The sequence below is a fragment of the Ursus maritimus genome, unplaced genomic scaffold (genome assembly GCF_017311325.1).
Source record: "Ursus maritimus isolate PB19 unplaced genomic scaffold, ASM1731132v1 scaffold_8, whole genome shotgun sequence".
NCBI lineage: Eukaryota > Metazoa > Chordata > Mammalia > Carnivora > Ursidae > Ursus > Ursus maritimus.
The window spans coordinates 77,488,932-77,506,613 of NW_024426996.1; the positions used below are offsets into that span (position 1 = coordinate 77,488,932).

The 17,682-nt window shown below is 58.5% G+C and overlaps 1 protein-coding gene across 1 annotated transcript in view; it reads left to right on the plus strand.

Moving 5' to 3' along the window:
* The first annotated feature begins 2,365 nt into the window (after positions 1 to 2,365).
* Positions 2,366 to 17,682, plus strand: part of WFS1 (wolframin ER transmembrane glycoprotein) — a 32,239-nt gene continuing 16,922 nt past the window's right edge. Inside the window, 2 exon segments of the mRNA XM_040625349.1 lie at positions 2,366 to 2,503; positions 9,428 to 9,660. Of these exon segments, the coding sequence (XP_040481283.1) occupies positions 9,429 to 9,660 (232 nt within the window). The 5' untranslated portion in view covers positions 2,366 to 2,503; position 9,428.

Here is a 17,682-nt window from a genome sequence, read left to right on the forward strand (position 1 = left end):
GTTCTCCTTCTGAATCTGCCGACCACTTCCAAGGCCTTTTGCTCCATGGAGCATGTTAAGTGTCTCCAGGCTCGGCCTGGGAAGCTCAGCCATCCTCTTCCTCTGCTTATTGAGTCCCCTCAAGGGCACTGTCTTGGCTTCTCTGTGATTGTGTGTCAGACACATAAGGACAGGGCCATGGTGGTCTCCTGGGCAGTGGCCAACCAGCAAGGGGGAGAATGACGAGTCATTTATGTTCTTGTAGACAACGAAGGCAGCATTGGCAAGGTGCTCCCCGTCCCTGGAGGGGGCCTGTCTGCTCCCAGCCACCCAAGGGTGGGCTGCCCAAGCCTTTCACGTCGGCCACCATCTTGCCAGCTGAAGGGGAGAACAGGTGGTAAGGAAGGTAGGCCAGAAATAGAAGAACTCATCTCATGGGTTTTCAAAGAGCCTAAGGAGCCCGTTAGATGACATGAGGGGCGCCTGGATGGCTCAATCCATTAAGCATCTGCCTTTGGCTCAGGTCATGATCCCGGGGTCCTGAGATCAAGCCCTGCATCGGGCTCCCTGCTCAGCGGGGAGTCTGCTTCTCCCTCTCCCTCTTCCCCCCAATTCATGCTCTCTTGCTCTCTTGCTGTCTATCAAATAAGTAAATAAAATCTTAAAAAAAAAAACAAAATTAAGAAACATGAAAAGTCTACTCTCATTAGCTAGCATGGAAATGCAGATTACAAAGGTAAGGAGGCCATTTTTCGTTTACTGTAGTAGGAAAGGGGTTGAAAAGGTCGTTCCCCATGCCAGTGTGCACCTCTCAGATGTGACCTGCAAACAATATTGAGAAATCTGTTTTGGTAAAAATGTATGCAGAGACCTATTAGGTCAGAAAGAGCCTATTAGGATCAGTGCTTCTCCTTCTAGGACTTGGCCCTGATGAAACAGGCATGCGCACACAGCAGTGTGAACACAGGGACTTTTGGAAACCCTTTCTTCAGTAGGCATAGATCCCAAACCATGGACAGTAATAGTCTTTGAATGCTTTTTTTTCTTCTCTCTACCTTTTGTAATTCTCCAAATTTTCTGTAATGAAAACATTAAAAGAGGTGAAAGATTTCTGTGTGGCATTGGGCAAATCATTACCTATGTCTGAACCTCGACTTTCTCGTTGATAAAAACGAGCCCCATGCACTTGCCTCAATGTCCCACTCATTAGGGGTGCAGCGAAAAACCTCATGGGGGCATGAAAGCCCCCAAAACTGAACCTGGGGCAGAGCAGGGGCTGCTCCATGCCCATTTCTTTCCTTCCCCTATGAGCCTGACAGCCTTAGATGAGGTGGGGTAGCACCGCGGGAGGCAGCTGAAGAATCAGATGAGGTGACTGGTGTGAATCACGCAGCTTTGATGAAAGTCCCCAGGGCTGTGTGTCCAGTATATAGAACCCATCTCCAAAACCATCTGGGATCTTTGCTCCCCACGTGTTGGTAACATATCTCTGGCAGCCACTCTGAGCCCTATTTTGTCATGATGACCCAGGATAGGCATCCCAGGTTGGCCATGAGGACCAGACACAGAGCAGACACAGCCTGGGGGCGGGGTGTCACCAGCCAGGACCTCATATCCCAAGGGCCTGACTTAAGGATAGACCTTTACCCTCATTTGCAAACTACACCCCCTCAGACATAGGGCAGGGCTGAAAGAAGAGGATTTCCAAACTGCTTGAGCCTTGCATCATCCCCTGGGCTGATATATTTTCTTGAACGAATCCCATAATTACCTTGTGAAAAGTGTGCGACATTGCATTTAATTTCGGGCATTTAAAGCTGCACTTGGTTACTTGTACACATTTAAATGGGCCATATTTTTCTATTCCCGCTGCTTTACCAAAGGAGGCCTCTCTGTCTCCGGCAGGGCTGGAATTATCAATATTTAGTTAATATTGCATAGCAATGATAATGAATCTGAACTTGGGGATATTGGGGCCAGAGTGGTGGGTGAAAGGTGGCCTGAGTCTTGTCCAACAGTCCAACCACCTTCTAACTATAGAGAGGCAAGGAGCCTCCCTCTGCGACTGAACGCCTTGAGGGCGGGGCGGGGCGGGGCGGGGGCGGGGCCATGACGGGTGGGCCGGGCCGGGGCCGACTCCGCTCGGAAACTTCGAGGTGGGCGGGTAGGACCCGCCCTCCCGGCGCTCTTCGGCCCCGCCGCACCAGAGGGCGATCCGCGGCAGCCAGGCGAGGCGCCCCGTGATTGGCGGAGGTGCGCGATGATTGGCAGACGTTCCGGCCGCACAGCGGGCCGAGCCGGCGTCGCGTCTTCTGAGCCGCTTCGGGAGTGGAGAGCGGCCTGCGGCCCCGCCCCCGACCCCGCCCCTCTTCAGAGGGCCGCGCTCGCCGGCTCCCGCAGCAGCTCGCGTCGCTTGGTCAGCCAGGCTGCTTCGCTCCCGCCCCTGGACGTCCGGCTCCTCGCGAACAACTTTGCTACAGGCCCGGAGGCGTCGCGGCGCCGCGTGCGGCCCACTCACGGACGGGTGAGTACTTCGGGGCGGGGGACGGCAGCGCGGGGGACTGGAAAGAGTCAGGAGGCGCCGCCCGCCTCGGGCCTCAGTTTCTCCCTCTGCGCGGCTGCTCCTAGTGCCCCCCACCACAAGTTCCCCAGAAGGTGGGGGGCGGGGGTCTCGCCCGCACCAAGAAGCCCACGGAGACCCCCGCCCGGGCCTGGGTTGGGACTTCCTGGGGGGCTGCGCGCCCCCTTGGGAGTCGCCGGACCCCGCGCTCTGCGAGCACCGAGAGGCCGGCGGCCGGAGCCCCAGAAGACCCGCGGGTGGCCGGAGTCGCCCCTCCCTGCGCCCCGCAGCGCCGGTCCCCAGGTGCCCCGTCATGGCCCTTCCCCCGCGGCCGTCGGCCGGACTCGGCGGCACCCAGGGCGGCCGTCGATGCCCGCGGGGACGCAGATGGGGCGGCGGGGGCGACGGGGTCCAGCCCGCACTGGGGACGGGGCCCGCCGGAGGGGGAGCTCCTGGGTCAGGCTGAAGTCCCCACAGCCCACTTAGAATCAGTGCTGCGCTCACTCTCCCCCTGGGGCTCCTCCTCGGTAAGAGGGGCGGGCAGGGGCAGTGGCAGTCTCTCCCTGTCCCGGCTGGGGTGAACCCGGCCCTCGGCCGGCCCTCCGCAACATTAATTTATGTTGTGGCAGATGGAAACTTTCTGAGGAATCTCGCCCAGCCCTTTGGGATGTGATGGAGCCATGCCCTTCCACCGCAGTTTCTGTAGTTGATGTTAAGGAATTCCAAGGAGCTAACATTTGTACCATAGTTACACTCCCCTCCCCCACCCCAGTCTTATAGGAGTAGGAATTAGAGCCCCAGTGGACACATGATGGAGCTGAGGCTCACTGGGGATTGGTGACCTGCCCAGGACCACAAAGAGCCTGGGGGAAGACTTCCGCCCCAGTCTGCACTGAAAGCAAGCCCAGTCCTGCCTCTCCTCACCTTGGACAGTGACCCCTGGCATTTGGCCTGTTTGTAAAGGGCTTTCCCTTCTGCTGGGATCTGTCACTTACAGAGTGCTCTGGGTACCCTCTGTGCTGGTTGCCTGTTCTTACTGCAGCCCTAATGAGGGAGCCATGTCAACAGAAGCCCCAAGGCCACACTTTCCACTGTCCAGTCCTGGCCCCTGTGTCTCCAAGGGGCCTGATTCTCACTGGAGCCCCATGGTGTCTGACCAGAGATTTAGAGGAAGATTCCGTTATATAACCACTCCTTTGCTGCACCCCCTGCACCCCCCACCCCAAGCAGATGGACCTTTGAACACAGGGAAGGTTGCTGGGAGACCACATCACACCTTCTCTCCCAGGATGGAAGACTACATGGAGGGCTCCCTGCTCACGCCTTCCCAGCCACTCCTATGCCAGGGTTGGACAGGCCTTGGGGGCTGGTCAAAGGGGACTACAGCTCAGTCCTGGCCCCCAGAGGGGCCTGAGCTCTGGGACAGAGAACAAACCCTGGTCCATGATGGTGACAATAAGAAGAATCCTGCTAGGGAGGGAGCTTTATGCTTTATATGGCTCTCGCCCTCTCCCATGTCCCCACCTCAGAAAGTGGCACCACTGCTGTGCCCCCCACACGCAAATCAAGCCACCCTCTTCTCCCCCACCCTTCACATTCAGTTGGTGATACTCCTGTCTCTCCTGGCCCCAGAGCTGCAGTCGGATGCCTCCCCTGGACCAGGCCTCCTTATCCTTCCCTGGATGGTCGCCCAGCCCCTTCCCTGGGCTCCCCATCCTGTACCCACACTGTCCCAGTGGTTCTTTAACTGTCACTTCCCTGCTCAGCACTGCCCTCCCGAACTCCTTCTGGCCCTGGGCTCAACTCTGCCTCCAAAGCCTGGCGCTCCTTCAGGCCCTTGGGACCTGCCCTAGCTGCCTAGCCTTTTCTCTCATTCCTGTGTCCCATCCCCAGGGGTCACTTCCCAGGCACCCGCACCTTCCTGGCCACATTGCTGGTCACTCTCTCTGCTGCCTTTTCTCCTGGGCAGTCCCCTGTTGGAATGCCCACACTCCTCCAATCCTCCTTCCACCCTCACCTGGCTCACACCTGCTTGTCTTGAAGGCCGAGTCAGGGCCTCTCTTTCACAATCCCTACCATGCCTTCCAAAGCTGAGTGAGACCGCCCGTTGGGGGCTTGCACCCCAAATGCTGCTCCAGCTTTGTGGTTGTCTGTTTGGGTGTCATCCTTCCCGCTGGGCGTGAGCTGCTCGAAGGCCAGCCCTGTGGGAGTGCTGTCTGGAGCAGGGAGGCCCCGCACAGTGCTTGGCAAAGGATCAGCCCCCAGTCCGTGTCTGCTGACCCACCGGGGCCAGGCTCAGAGCAGGTGCCAGGTGTGCCGTGCGGGCTCGGCATTGGGCAGACACTCATGGCTGTCCTTGATCAAGGACTTGGGCATGCCCACTTGCCTCCCACTTTGTTTCTACGAACTTGGCACATTGAGTGGAGTCGGAATGTTCCTTGGTTTGGCCCTTAATACTCTGGGGCAAAAATAGGTATCTGGGAGCCTCCAAGGGCTTTGTGCCCTTGTCTTGAGGAGAAGGCCTGTGCCAGGCGCCTGGTCTGGGCCACGCTGGAGCAGACCCCCCAGACCCTGGGAACCCCTGGGCCCTTTCCCTTAGGGCCCAGTCGTAGACAGGTTTTAAAATATATTTGATTTTCATTTCAAACACCTTATTCATTTATTATAGAAAATTAGGGAAATACATTTAGAAAAAGAATAAAACAAAACTACTCATAATCCTTCCACCCAGAGAGCCAGTATTAACAGCTTGGGGGGCATTTTCTTTCATCTTTTTCTGTAGGTAGACTTCATTTTCATTCTAAAGAGACAGGATAATTCTCATGCTGCTTTAAATCCTGTTTAACAATGTTATACCAACATTTTCCTTGATTTTAAGCATTTATTTGTATACCGGGTCATGGCTAACATCTTTGTAGGGTAGCACCATGCTGACGGGCTGTAATGTTCATAACTGCCCTCTGGATGGTGCCAGAAAGTTTTCTGTGTCAGACACCCTTGTGTGTGAAACCCGTGGGCATCCCTGCGTATTCCTCTGGGCTGTGATTCTAGTTTGGCAGCTCTGGTCAGAGGACGCTCGAACAACTTGAAGGCTTCCCATGGGGGCTTGTTTCAGAGGCGGAGCTGCCCCCCGGGGGAGCAGAGTGGGGGCCGGCCTGCGCATGGATTAGAGCGTTTGGGGCAGAAGCAGAAGGCCACATGTGGTCATTCTACTCCATGTCTCCACAGATGCATGGTCCATGCAGCCCCTCTCGGGGTGGCACACCTCAGCCGAGCTCCTCGGTGCTGGTATTTTGTGTTTTGATGGGATAAAAATATGCCTTGGTACTCACGTGGAAAGAATGCCAGCCACTTTGCTTTCTTAGATCTGGTTCAATGACAGGTTCCAAGCTACCGCTCGGCCGTCAGGTGGCGGTGGGGCTGGCTGGCGGGCTAGCAGGCAGGTTGGAGGAGTCTTGGAGCTGGGGCCAAGCTGGATGAAGACGCTCCTGCTTTGCCGTCGGGATGCTGGGGTCTGGGGGAAGGGAATTGCTTAAAGTCACACAGCAGGGTCCTATAAGCTTGTTGCCTCCCCGAGGGCAGGCTGTCCCAGTGTACCTTGCATGTTAGACTCCCAGTGTGTGCCAGGCAAGGCAGCAGGTGCGCCGGGGGAATGAGACACAGCCCCCCCCCACCCTTGCAGGGCTCCCAGCATCCCAGGAAAGAGAACGTGTTACAGCAGGGAAGGCCAGAGATGGTCTTCTGTGTGGGTCCTTCTACCAGGAGATGGTCTGTGAGCCTCCCTGTGACCCAACCCTGGCAGTGAGTGGTCTCGTTTGCTTTAAAATAATAAGCCCTTCGCTCCCTACAGGACTTGACCCACTCTCAGAGAACCCGAAAATTAATCTTCTTTTATTCATCCATTCTTACGAAGCAGAGATTTTACTTGAAACAGTTATTTTGACTGTCGTGTGCATGCATACCGCTCAGGCCACAGGCCAGCCACAACCTGTGGTTCCCTGCAGTTCCTACCAGAATGTGTTTTTCACCAGAATATGCCCTCATGTAGCCCCCGGGAGAACCAGCTTGGGTTTTGTTTGTTTGTTTGTTTGTTTGAATGTTGTATGGTTTGCAGATTACTTTCTCTTCCTTCATACCCTTAATCCCCATGGCACTGTACATGGCAGGTGTTATTCCCATTTTACACATGAGGAAACTGAGACACCGTGAGATTAAGTAGCTGCAGGTCCCTGGTAAAACTGGGACCCACTCCCAATGTCGAGTGGTAGTAAAATTGTGTCCCGTTGGCCCGGACGGTGCTGTCCCTCCTGGTGTGGGGTCTCCTGGTAGAGGGGGGTACTACCTGAGACAGGACTCAGCAAAGGCAGCGGGGACGCTCCCAGGAAGGAGGCACGCTGGGCCCCAGCACTGGAGGAAGAGGGCCCTGTGTCTGCCAGAGCACGGGCGCCGAGGCCGGAGGGCAGCTCTGGGAGCGGCAGAGAGCGAAGGGAAGGCGTGGCCCGGGTCGGATTGTGAGAAGCCTGTTTTTCAGAAACACGCTTTGTGGATTTGAATTCCAGCTCCGACACCGTGAGCTGTGTGGCCTGGAGCACGTATCCTACCTTTCTGGACCTGCGTTTCCTCGTCTGTGAAATGGGGTGACGGTTGAAGGCTAAGCCACCCGTCCGTCTGTCACACTGGCTAGCGGCAGCACCTGGCTCACAGTGCCGTGTGCGGCACCCCGAGAACGTGCACGGGACACACGCACCCCAGACACACGTCTGTTCCTGCTGCTATTCCCGACACAGGTGCCCCGGCGCAAGTTGGCTCTCATCAAGGCCAGCTGCGCTCTGCTGTTCCAAGGAGGTGGCCCTTGATTCTGGGGGCAGCAGGCCACGGGAGGTGGCTTGGTAGGACGTGGCCCCATGTGGTCTAAAAAGCTGACGTGTTTTCTGTCTTGGGTCAGGAGGTGACCTGCATGACTCGGTTCTGTGTGTCATGTCACCGCCGGTCTCCCCGCCCATGGCAGTCTGCGTGCTCACTCTGGTCTGCACGTGTGGCTAAACAGCGAGTTTCACAGAAGTCGCCTCCTTGTTGGGCTCCCAGAAGCCTGCAGTGTGGAAACGGCACAAGCGGTGCATTGATTTCCAAGCAGATTCACGTGGCTCGGCCATGCTCTTGTCTTGCCTCTGGGGGATGTTTTAAAATAAGGACTTAGTCCCTTGGAGGGAGGAATGTTCAGATTGAAATCTGTGGGGTTGTTTGGCGGACACAGATCCCGTCTTCAGGACCCACTGTGGCTGGGGACAGGGCAGGCATGGTTGTGTAGCCCCTGGGGAACAGGCGTGTGGCACTTGGGTCACCCCAACTCTTCCTGTGACAACTGTCTCCAGAAACATCCAGGGGACCCTACTGTGGCAGGCCCGGTGCTTGGCGCTGGGCTCTTGGGGATGCCTGGCCCCCGTGTGCAGCCTGTTGTCTCATCCGGTCCTCACGGGGCCCTCACGTGAGCTGATCGCCCCATTGACAGAGGAGGAAGCAGAGGGGCGTGGCCTGCTCAGGACCGCAGAGCTGGGGGCACCGGGCCAGATTCCACATTAGCGGCCTCTCCCTGCTCTACACTCACTTTCCTCATTGCAGTGAAGAGGGTGGACGTGGCCTTTAGTCTGGGGAGGGTCATGGCATATTTTCGGAGTCAGGAAAAGCCACCCCGGGTCCCCCACCCAGTGCACATGTTGTCCCGACAGTTAAAGGGGTCTGTGTCCTGAAGCCCATCTGGGGCCCCCGGGTTGGAGATCCTGGGGGTAGGGCACCTCCCAGGGCTTTCAGCTCCGGGCTCTGTGACTCGTGGCCCCCAGTTGTGTCAGTGGTGGTTCCTGCCATTTTGCTCAGCAGCACGTGAGGTCCATTTTGTTGACTGACTGAGCCCCTTCCCCTGTCAGGAGAGAGCTGTAGAACCACCACACTCTCCAGTCTGTTCCAGTTCATTCCCTGTTCTCAGGCACCTCTTTAGTGTGTATTCGTGTCTGGTGGCATCTAAGCCTGGCGGGTTTTGTCCTGTGGTTCATGGAGGGCTCTGCAGTCAGGCACATCTGCCTAAATCCTGGCTCTGTGGGCTGTTTGCCTCCCCCCTTCCTGGCCCCCCACCCCTCCCCACCTCCCCTACCTGCCCTACCTCGCATCCTCCCTTCCACTTACCTGCTAACATTTATTTAATCCCTACTCTGTGGTTGGTTCCTTCGGGGGGCTCTGAGACGTCATCCTTGCCCGCCTCTCTCCTGGCTTCTGGTGAAGGCTGATGACCGCTGGTGGCCCTTGGTTTGCAGCCATATCTCCTGTCCCTGGCTCCGTCACGCAGCATTCTTCTCTCTGTGTTTCCTTCCTGTTCTTCTCAGGATACTGGCCTTTGGATCGGGGCCCACCCTCATCCAGGATGATCTCATTTCAAGATCTTTAATTGCAGTGCAGGGAGAGTCACCTTCACGGATTGGGGGTGGACACACGATGTGGAGGCCACCCTTCAGCCCCCGAGCCAGCTTAGTGCTCAATGTGGATTATCTCATGGGACCCTTCCAACTAGGCACCATCCCTGCCACTCAGACATGGACACTGAGGTCACATGGCTCATGCCTGGTGAGGCAGGGACTCCAGGCCTCAACACGTAGGGCCCAAGCTCATGACTGCTGTGGGGCCCGTTGAGCCAGAGGCCTTGAGTGAATTTCTTTCCTCATCTGTAAAATGGGCATGGTCTTAGGGGGCTACTGTGAAGTTGAATGAGATTCCAGATAGAACATGAGGCGATCCCCACCCCATTTCTTTTTTCTGTCCCCTCTCTGCTCAGCACTCTAGGCCAGAGTAGGCTGGGCCTGGCCGCCCTTGTGTCTGACCCTCGGTTTTTCTCGCCAGCAGGATGGACTCCGGCGCCCCTCCTGCCAGCCCCTCTGGCCCACAGCCGCAGCCACCGCTGCAGCCCCAGGCCCGCTCGCGGCTCAATGCCACTGCCTCGGTGGAACAGGACAAGAGTGAGGTGCCCCGAGCTCCTGGACCCCAAGTTGGCCCTGGACCAGATGTGGGAGACACAGCTGCCCCCGCTGTGGCCCGGGCCCCGAGTGCTCGGAGCCGAGAAAGAGCGGACCGAGCAGGTAAGGGGCTGGGGCTGGAAGCCAACAGTCCTGAATGCACGCCAGGGCTGTTGCATGGAAGCCAGGCGAGCAGCAGGTCCTGGCATGCAGCCCAGGCGCCCTGCCCGGATCCTCCTGCAGGCCAGGTCCCTGCTGTCACCTGCGCAGCGGGCTTTGCTCCTGGTGCATGGACTTGGGTGGTAGCAGAGGTCACGTCTCCCTATTTTATTTATGATCTGGTGGCTCCAGCACCGATCTGCTTACACTCTGGGCTGGTTCCGGACCAGGCACCTCCGCACCAGGCACTGTGGTGTGCGAGGAGAGGAAGGCTTCCCGTCCCACTCTGGTCCTCTGCGGGGACTCAGGGGAGCCCGTGTGGTCCCCTGCTCATCGTGGCCGCTCCTCAGGGCCATTTGGTCAGACAGCTGTACTTGGTCTGGGGACCCACATGGCCACTCCCCTCAGGGGCTGGCTGCCACCCTGGAATGCCCCTAGGCCCTAGTCCCCGGTGCCTTATGGGCCACTGTCCTACATCCCTAGGCTGGACTGTTAAGGATTGTTCGCTCCAAGCCCCGCCACTCTGGGGCCTTCTCAGGTTTCTGCTCCCCCAGGCCTTCCCCGGAGGCACCTCCCGCCCAGGGTGGGAGGTGAGCTGGTGTGAGGACCTGAGTGGGACAGGACGGTTGGTCATGGGGCCAGACACCTCACTGACCCTGGGGCAGGGCCACTAGGGCTTGGTCCATCCTCCGTCCACCTCCTGCTCACTGAGCCCGGGTGGCACAGGTGAGTCAGGTCTGCCCCCGACCCCCAGCAGTCCACAGTGCTGGGGAGCAGAGGGAAGCATAGGGCCTGGGGAGCACTGAAGTGGCCCTGGACCCCGGGCTGAGTTGTGGGAAGCCTGCTCTGTGGGAAGAGGAGACTCCCCGAGCAAGAATTAGCATGGGAGGAGAGAGAGGGCCTGGCAGGGGTGAGGGCTGGCGGGAGGCGGCGGCCTCCCCTGGGGTAGGGGTGAGGCCGAGAGCGCCCCAATCCTCCCAGGTGACGGGGTCAGGAGGGGAGGGGAGCACTAAGAGTGATAATGGTCGTGGGTCTGGCCTGTGATGGAGATACACCGGGAGGGAGCTGGGGGCCCAGCCTTGTCTGGGACGTTTCTTCGTGCTCTAGGGGCTGCCATGGGCGGGAGGAGCCCCAAGCCTCTGGCTCTGAGGTTTTGGGGAAATGTGGCTGCTGGATGTCTTACTCTCAGGGGAACCAGCCCCTCCGGGTAGACTGTTTGCTCGGATTACAGATGAGGTCGTGCCATCCCACCCGGAGCACCTGGTCCCCACCTCCCTGCACCCCAACACTGGTCCCCATTCTCCAGGTCTGCCTCCGTGCTTCCCCACCTCCCTTTGCCAGGCAGGAGGTCCACCCAAACTGTGCCCTCCCCAGCTCCACCTGCCGAAATCCTACCCACTCTGAGGGCTCTACTGCCCCTACACTTCCTGAGCTCGACCCACGGCAGGAAATAGTATGCCACCCTCTGCTGACATGCATGCCTGCACACGTGTGTGTATACATGTGTGCGCACACACACGCATATACATGCTCAGTGGGAACGGAAATTTCCCAACCACAGCTTTTCCCGACTGTGCGTGCCACAGTCTGACCGGGGCCGTTCTGTCCCTTTTCTGTAAAAGCAGTGCTGCTCGTGGACAGTTAAATGGATTTTGTGATTCACTGTGTTGAAACCTACAGTTTATAAAACGCTTTCCGCAGTTTGGCTCCAGCGCTAGTTCTCCGTGAACATTTCCCAGCTGGGACTCCCCAGAGCACGTGTCTGTCCACACGAACTGTCACTTACTGGTGGTCAGAGCCCTGAGGTCCAGGGAGCGCCAGAGACAGGTCCCTCTCGGCCCGGGCCCTTGAGCCATGTGCCCTTGAGGGAGTCAGGAGGCCACACTGGGCCTGTTTCTGCCTCTGTAAAGCAGGCGCGACCCTACCAGCCATGTGGTGTTGTGTGGGGATCGCACCGGTGCCGGGACCGTGCGCCTCGTGCAGACATCCCTCAGGCGCCGACGTGTGCAGGAGCTGGTGTCGGGACCGCGCTGAGACGGGGCCGCCCCGTCCCCGTAGGCATCCGGCGTGGGGGCCCAGAGATGGTGGGTAGCTTGTGCTTCATGTCACCCGGCAGCCTGGTCCCCTGGTTCCTTCCCCGAGATCCTATTCAGACCTCCTGGGGGACACCCGCTATTTTACAAACCCCCCCATGAACCTCTTTGGTGACTGGTCTTCATGTTAGCTCGGGGCCGTGTGTGTCTAGCTTCTGTGTGCGTGCCGCAGATTTCTCTCCCCCAGCGGAGGCTCGTGCCACACACTGGCCATGTGCACGTGTGCATGGTGGGGGGTGCTTTCTTCACCTCCTCCCCCACCGTGGGCGGGACGCCGCGTCAGCTCTCCTGGGACTAAGGAGATGCGGCTCCACTCCCCCGGGTGGTCTGGACGAGCGACGGAAGTCCAGCCCCCGCTGCCAGCTGGGCACACCTCAGCTCCCCTTTCTCCGGCTCACCCAGCCTTCGTCATCTTCTGCCTCTAGAGTGGCCGCTGCTTAAGATGACCACCCGCAGCTCGGCCTGCTGCCTGTGTAGGAAGCCCAGACCCGCAATGAGCCCCTGCTGTGTACCTCTGTGTGTACCATATGGCCAGCCCTGTCCTCAGGGCTTTCCCTGGGCCACATCTGATCCCCTCATGTCAGCCTGCGAGGGCAGCTCTGTTGTTACCTCACTTAGGGATGAGGAAACTGAGGCACAGACTTGCCCAAGCGTCCAGCTGCCGAGTGACGGGCCCACAGGTGACCTGGGTCTCCTGGGTTAGCACCAGCTCCACCCAGCGGAAATCAAGCTGTGGTGGAAGCTGGCTGCAGTCTCCCCTGGGCAGTTCACGCCAGGCCAGTGCCTGATTTATTCCAGAAACTCACCCAGTCCTTGGGCACTTCTGATCTTTGCATCTCCTTGAAAGATCACCATGTTCTCTGCTTTGTTTCCAAGGCTTCTGGGCAGAGAGGGGTCCTGACCCTGGGCTTTCAGCCACAGATGCCTCACGGCTGCAGAGCACAGAAACCAGGGCTGCAAACACACTTGGTTTCAATCTGAGTGCAAACTGTCCTCGGAGGGCAGCGTCAAACAGCAAGTTTCAGGTGGAAGTCAGGAAACAGCTGTGGGCTCTGTGTGCCATCTGCCACCCAAAAGAAGGAGAGAAGCAGGCCCTGGCATTCTTGCAGGCTTGGGGTCCCAGCCCCCACATCCGGGCTGTGCTGCTCTGTGTCCCTCACTGGTCATCGAGGCAGGTGCAGCGGGGCCCTGCCATGCTGGCTCTGTGCAGCCCAGAAAGCGTCTGCCCGGGAAGGGCTTTGGGGGCCTGTTTCGGTTAGTTCCCTCACCTGTGCGTCTGCAAAGGTGTAGCGAGCCCCAGTTAGGTACCCACAGGTCACAACGAGCGTGAGTGTGGAAGTAACGCCTCCCGTGCCAGGCGTCGCGTTCGGTTGTTTCTACACTAGCCTGCTCATCACTTCTCCAACATATTCAGACAGGAGAACCTAGAGAAAGAGCTGACGCGGGTGCCCCAGGGCCCCCAGCTGGTGAGCTGGGAGGTCGAGATTTGAACCCACTCTGTGACTCTCTGCTTATCGGAGGGCCACAGGTGAGCACTTGCGTGTGCCTGGTGCTTTTGGCCGTTTCTCCAGGGAGCCCGGTGCAGGACTGAAGCAGAGACGGCTGGGCTGGAGCCTGGGCTTCTCAGCTAGCCCTCAGGGTGGTCCCTGGTGAGGCTCAGGCCTGTCCTCCTGGAGCCCTGGGCCAGGGAGAGCCAGAGGCACACAGTAGCCACCCTGGAGGGCAGGCCCTGTGCTGGGGACAGCTGATGTTGTGGGGGCCCGGGGAGCACGAGACGCCCTTTCTGCTGACCTCGGTGGGTCACCAGATCCACCACCACAGCAGATCACCAGCGAGACTGCCAGCGCCGTGAGGCCTCCCAGCTGCGGGGCCACAGACGGGTGGTGGAACCCTTGGGCAGGGCTGCCGCTGCCAGGAGGCATTCGCCGCGGTGCTGACGGAGGACCCGCCTGGCAGGTGCAGGAGACAGTGGGTGAGGCAGGCGGGGCCCTGTCCTCCAGGAGGGATCCTGCGTGAGTACATGAAGAAAGATCTGCACGGTGTCAGGGGCGCACTGGACCCCAAGGGCTCCAAGACTGATGGCCCCTGGGCAGGGTCAGAGTGCGAGGTCAGGAGGTCAGCCAGGCAGGCTCTCAAGGGTCATTATAAGGAGAAGCGTGTTTGGAGGAGCACTAGAGGGTCTGAATCAGAGGAATGACATGCTCTGTTCACATTGGAGAGGAGGCCACCCCAGCTGCTGGGCAGAGCAGCGGCCGAGGGGTGGGTGGAGAGGGGGCAGAGGAAGCAAGGCTGGCCCCCAGGTCTCTGGCTGCAGCCGCAGGTGGTGGTGGGGTTCAGAGCTGGGTTCAGAACCGACGTGGTTGTGGGCATGGGAGCCGAGGCAGATGTTGAGGCCGTGCTGTCCTGGGAACAGGGCACAGCGGGACACGGTGTGGCTTCCTGTGCTCTAGTCAAGGTGCCGGCCATTGACAGTCTGGGGACTTTTCTGCACACGTTATATTGTCCTGACCCCGATACAAGCCCTGGTCCATCTGGTGGCCGTGCCTGTGCGGTGACGCCCTCGCTGTAGGATGCCCTGTCGTGAGCTGGCAGGATGGCGGGGTCAGGTGAGTTTTGGGTGTGGTGGTTCCCTGAGACCTTTGGAAACTTGGCCGTGTGCCCTCATCAGTTACCTTTAACCATCTACTTGTGTTCCAAGCCTCAGGCGTCACCTCCTCCAGGAAGCACCGCCCACCCCCCCATCAGGATTGATGACCTCCGACACCTCTGCAGCCTGTACTGATGAAATGTGACAGTCCTCGCCCCGCCCCCGGGGGGGCCTTGAGGGCAGCAGTCCTGCCTCATTCAGCTTGGTGCCCTTAGCTCCTGGCGCCCCAGGCTGGCTTGTGGGCAGTGCTCAGTAAATGTCTATTGGGTGTATGATAAAGACTTGAATCCATGACCCCTGCCCGGGGCTGTCAGGCGAGTGGACCTCCTGGCCGGTTCCCCGGCTTTAGCTCAGCCAGCCCTGGGCAGAGACGGAGTGGCAAGGATTGTTCACCCTGTTTGTTCACGAGGACCAGAGTCAGCATCACAAAGGCTGATGAGACACCCCCTTGGTGCAAGGCAGCCCCAGCTCCCTGTGTGGGGGACACCCTGTTGGCATAGGGCAACCGGACATCCCATGTGGGGGACACCCCATAGGTGTAGGGCAACCCGGCCATCCCATGTGGGGGATACCCTGTTGGCGTAGGGCAACCCGGCCATCCCATGTGAGGGACACCCCGTAGGCGTAGAGCAACCCGGCCATCCCATGTGGGGGCACCCTGTAGGCGTAGAGCAACCCGGCCATCCCATGTGGGGGACACCCCGTTGGCGTAGGGCAACCAGCCTTCCCATGCGGGGGACACCCCGTTGGTGCAAGGTGGCCACAGCAACGATGAGGACACACGATGTACCCTTGGTTGCTTTTCACCCTGCCCTTCCCTGCAGCCCCCCGTGGTGGGCGTCCTGAGAGGACCAGGGAGTCCGGGAGGCTGGGGCAGAGTGAGGAAGGAGCTGGCAGCAGCCTCCTGCAGACAGGAGCACTGCGTCATCCTCTGGCTGTAGGGTTCAGGTGGCACTCCCCTTCCCAGAGCTGCTGGCATGTGCTCAACAATTCACAACTTTACCTCAGGCGCAGATCGAGCTAGCAGCAGTCGGGGACAAGGGTGCCAGCTTCTGTCCTGCTCCCGCCACGCCTGGGAGAGCTTCGTGCACGGGCTTCCCCGCTCCCGGCCCAGGGTCCTGATGTGCTCCAGAATGGGTGCGAGGCTTGCTCACCACCCTTCTCCCTTTCTGCAGAGCCCCTGCTCCGGCTGCGGGGGCGGGGGCTTGAACTTGCAGCGTCACCGTACAGAGCGTGTCCTGTGTCCCTGCGCCGGGATGTAGGGAGACAGGAACGCGGCAGACCCTGCCCGCCATCCTTCCCTTGGCGGCCCCCATCCTTGTCCCTCCATCCTGCACCGCTTAGCGAGCCATGGGGTCCAGCGCTGTGCCGGCAGCTGGAGTTTGTTGGGTCAGACCCACCCACTGGACGGTGTTCCCGTGAAGCCTGGCAGGAGCTGTGAGACACTGCGTCCCAGATTGCGGTGGGAAAACGGCAAAGGACCCCGCCAGGGAGAGGGGACAGTGTCCTGGGGGCTGTGTTCACCTCACCAGCTCCGGAGAAGGTGAAGGGTCACGTACCAAGTCAGCAGGGTGCACATACATCTTTCTAATGCACGGGATCTGGGGAAAGGAACAATGAAAAGATGGGGATGGGTGTGGACGTGGTTCCCCGTGGGCTCTGGCCGAGGCGTGCAAACCTGCCTGAGGCCACGCAGCTCTGATTGCTGCTTTGTGACAGGAAGCCTTTCAAAAATGAGTTAGAGTCAGGACCCCTCTGGTTGTAAGTGACACAGAGACACGATGTAAATTGACATAAGCAAAAAAAAAAAAAAAAAAAAAAAAAGGAAAAAAAAAAAAAAAAAAAAAAAAAAAAACGAGTTGAGAGGAATTTCTTAGTTCCAGGTATCTGTGAGTGTAGGGGTGCCGGTGTCACACAGGACTAGAACCAGGGGCTCAGATGATGTCAGGAACCCCAGCTCCGCTTTTCTTCAACTTAGGCGGGCTCTCCTCACTGGGCGGCCCTCCAGGCTTCCAGCTGGCGTCCATCAGCCGAGACCTAGCAGAAGGAGGATGCCGGTTTCCCAACACTTCAACACAAACCCCACTGGCCTGGCTTGGGTCTGTGTGCGTCCCTGAAAACCAGGCGCTGTGGCCAGGGAGACAGAGCCCTCTGATGGGCCAGGAGGGCCTGCTGAACACCCCCCCCCCCCGGTAGCGTGGGTGAGAGACAATGCCACCAGACCTTGATGACCGAGATGGGGAACAGTGGGTACCCAAAAGGGACATCAAAGTGCTAGGACCAGAAAAAGCCAGATATGCAGGTCAGGCATGCAAAGAAGAGCATGTTTCATGGTCCTTGGGCCACACTGACTCAGCCAGCTCTGGGGGGTATTCTTTATGACACTGAACAGTAAGCCCTTGACCTGCGGGAAGGCTCCTCCTTACATGGAAAGAGCCAGAACCCTCTGATTGGTCTGCAGCGCGGGCCCAACATTTGAGTAGTTGTAGAACTATTTCTGTCAGTGCCAAGTGGAAAAAACTGGAAATATGAAGGTGTGGTGTATGTTTCAAGGAGTTTCTGTCTACTGGGGAGACTTTTTGAAATGCCAGGCTATGAATAACTTCTGTGAAAAATTAATCATGGATAGAATCTTTAGCCAACAGATGTATGCTTGAATCCTCTATATTCTGATTAAAACACAGAAAGAACGTGGGCTTGCAAATTCAGTTAGTCAAGAAAAGTTGAGCTTGTGGGAGGTGCCCGGTGGGCGCTGCGGTGGGAAGTGCGGTGTCAGTGAGCAGCAACAAAGGCCCTGTGGTCAGCGGAGAGGTCGGAAGTGGGGAGGGGAAAGAAACCCACATTTCGGGAATGCCAACTCTGGCCCAGTCACTTAATACAAAGTGTCTTGTCCTTCATAACTGTCCCTTTGGATGGTTATTAACGATTGGGTTGAAAATGCCTCTGGCTAGGTCACACAGCACTTTGATGCTAAAGGTAGAGCCACACGGGCCGGACTTCCCTCCGTGTGCACACTCCTTCCCTGGGAGCCCGTGGAAGGGATCGGCTTGGAGCCCACAGGCTCTGTGTTCCGTTCTAGGCCAGAGAGTGCATCCAGGGAATTGAGGGGGTGTGGCAGTGGCCAGAAGGGAGACGTGGCCTTGGCTCAGGAGGCACCAAGGTCCTGGGCACGAGAGCAGAGTGGGCATGCTGAGGCCACACTGGGCAGGGGCTCTGAGGACCTCAGTGAGGAAGCCCACTCTGATC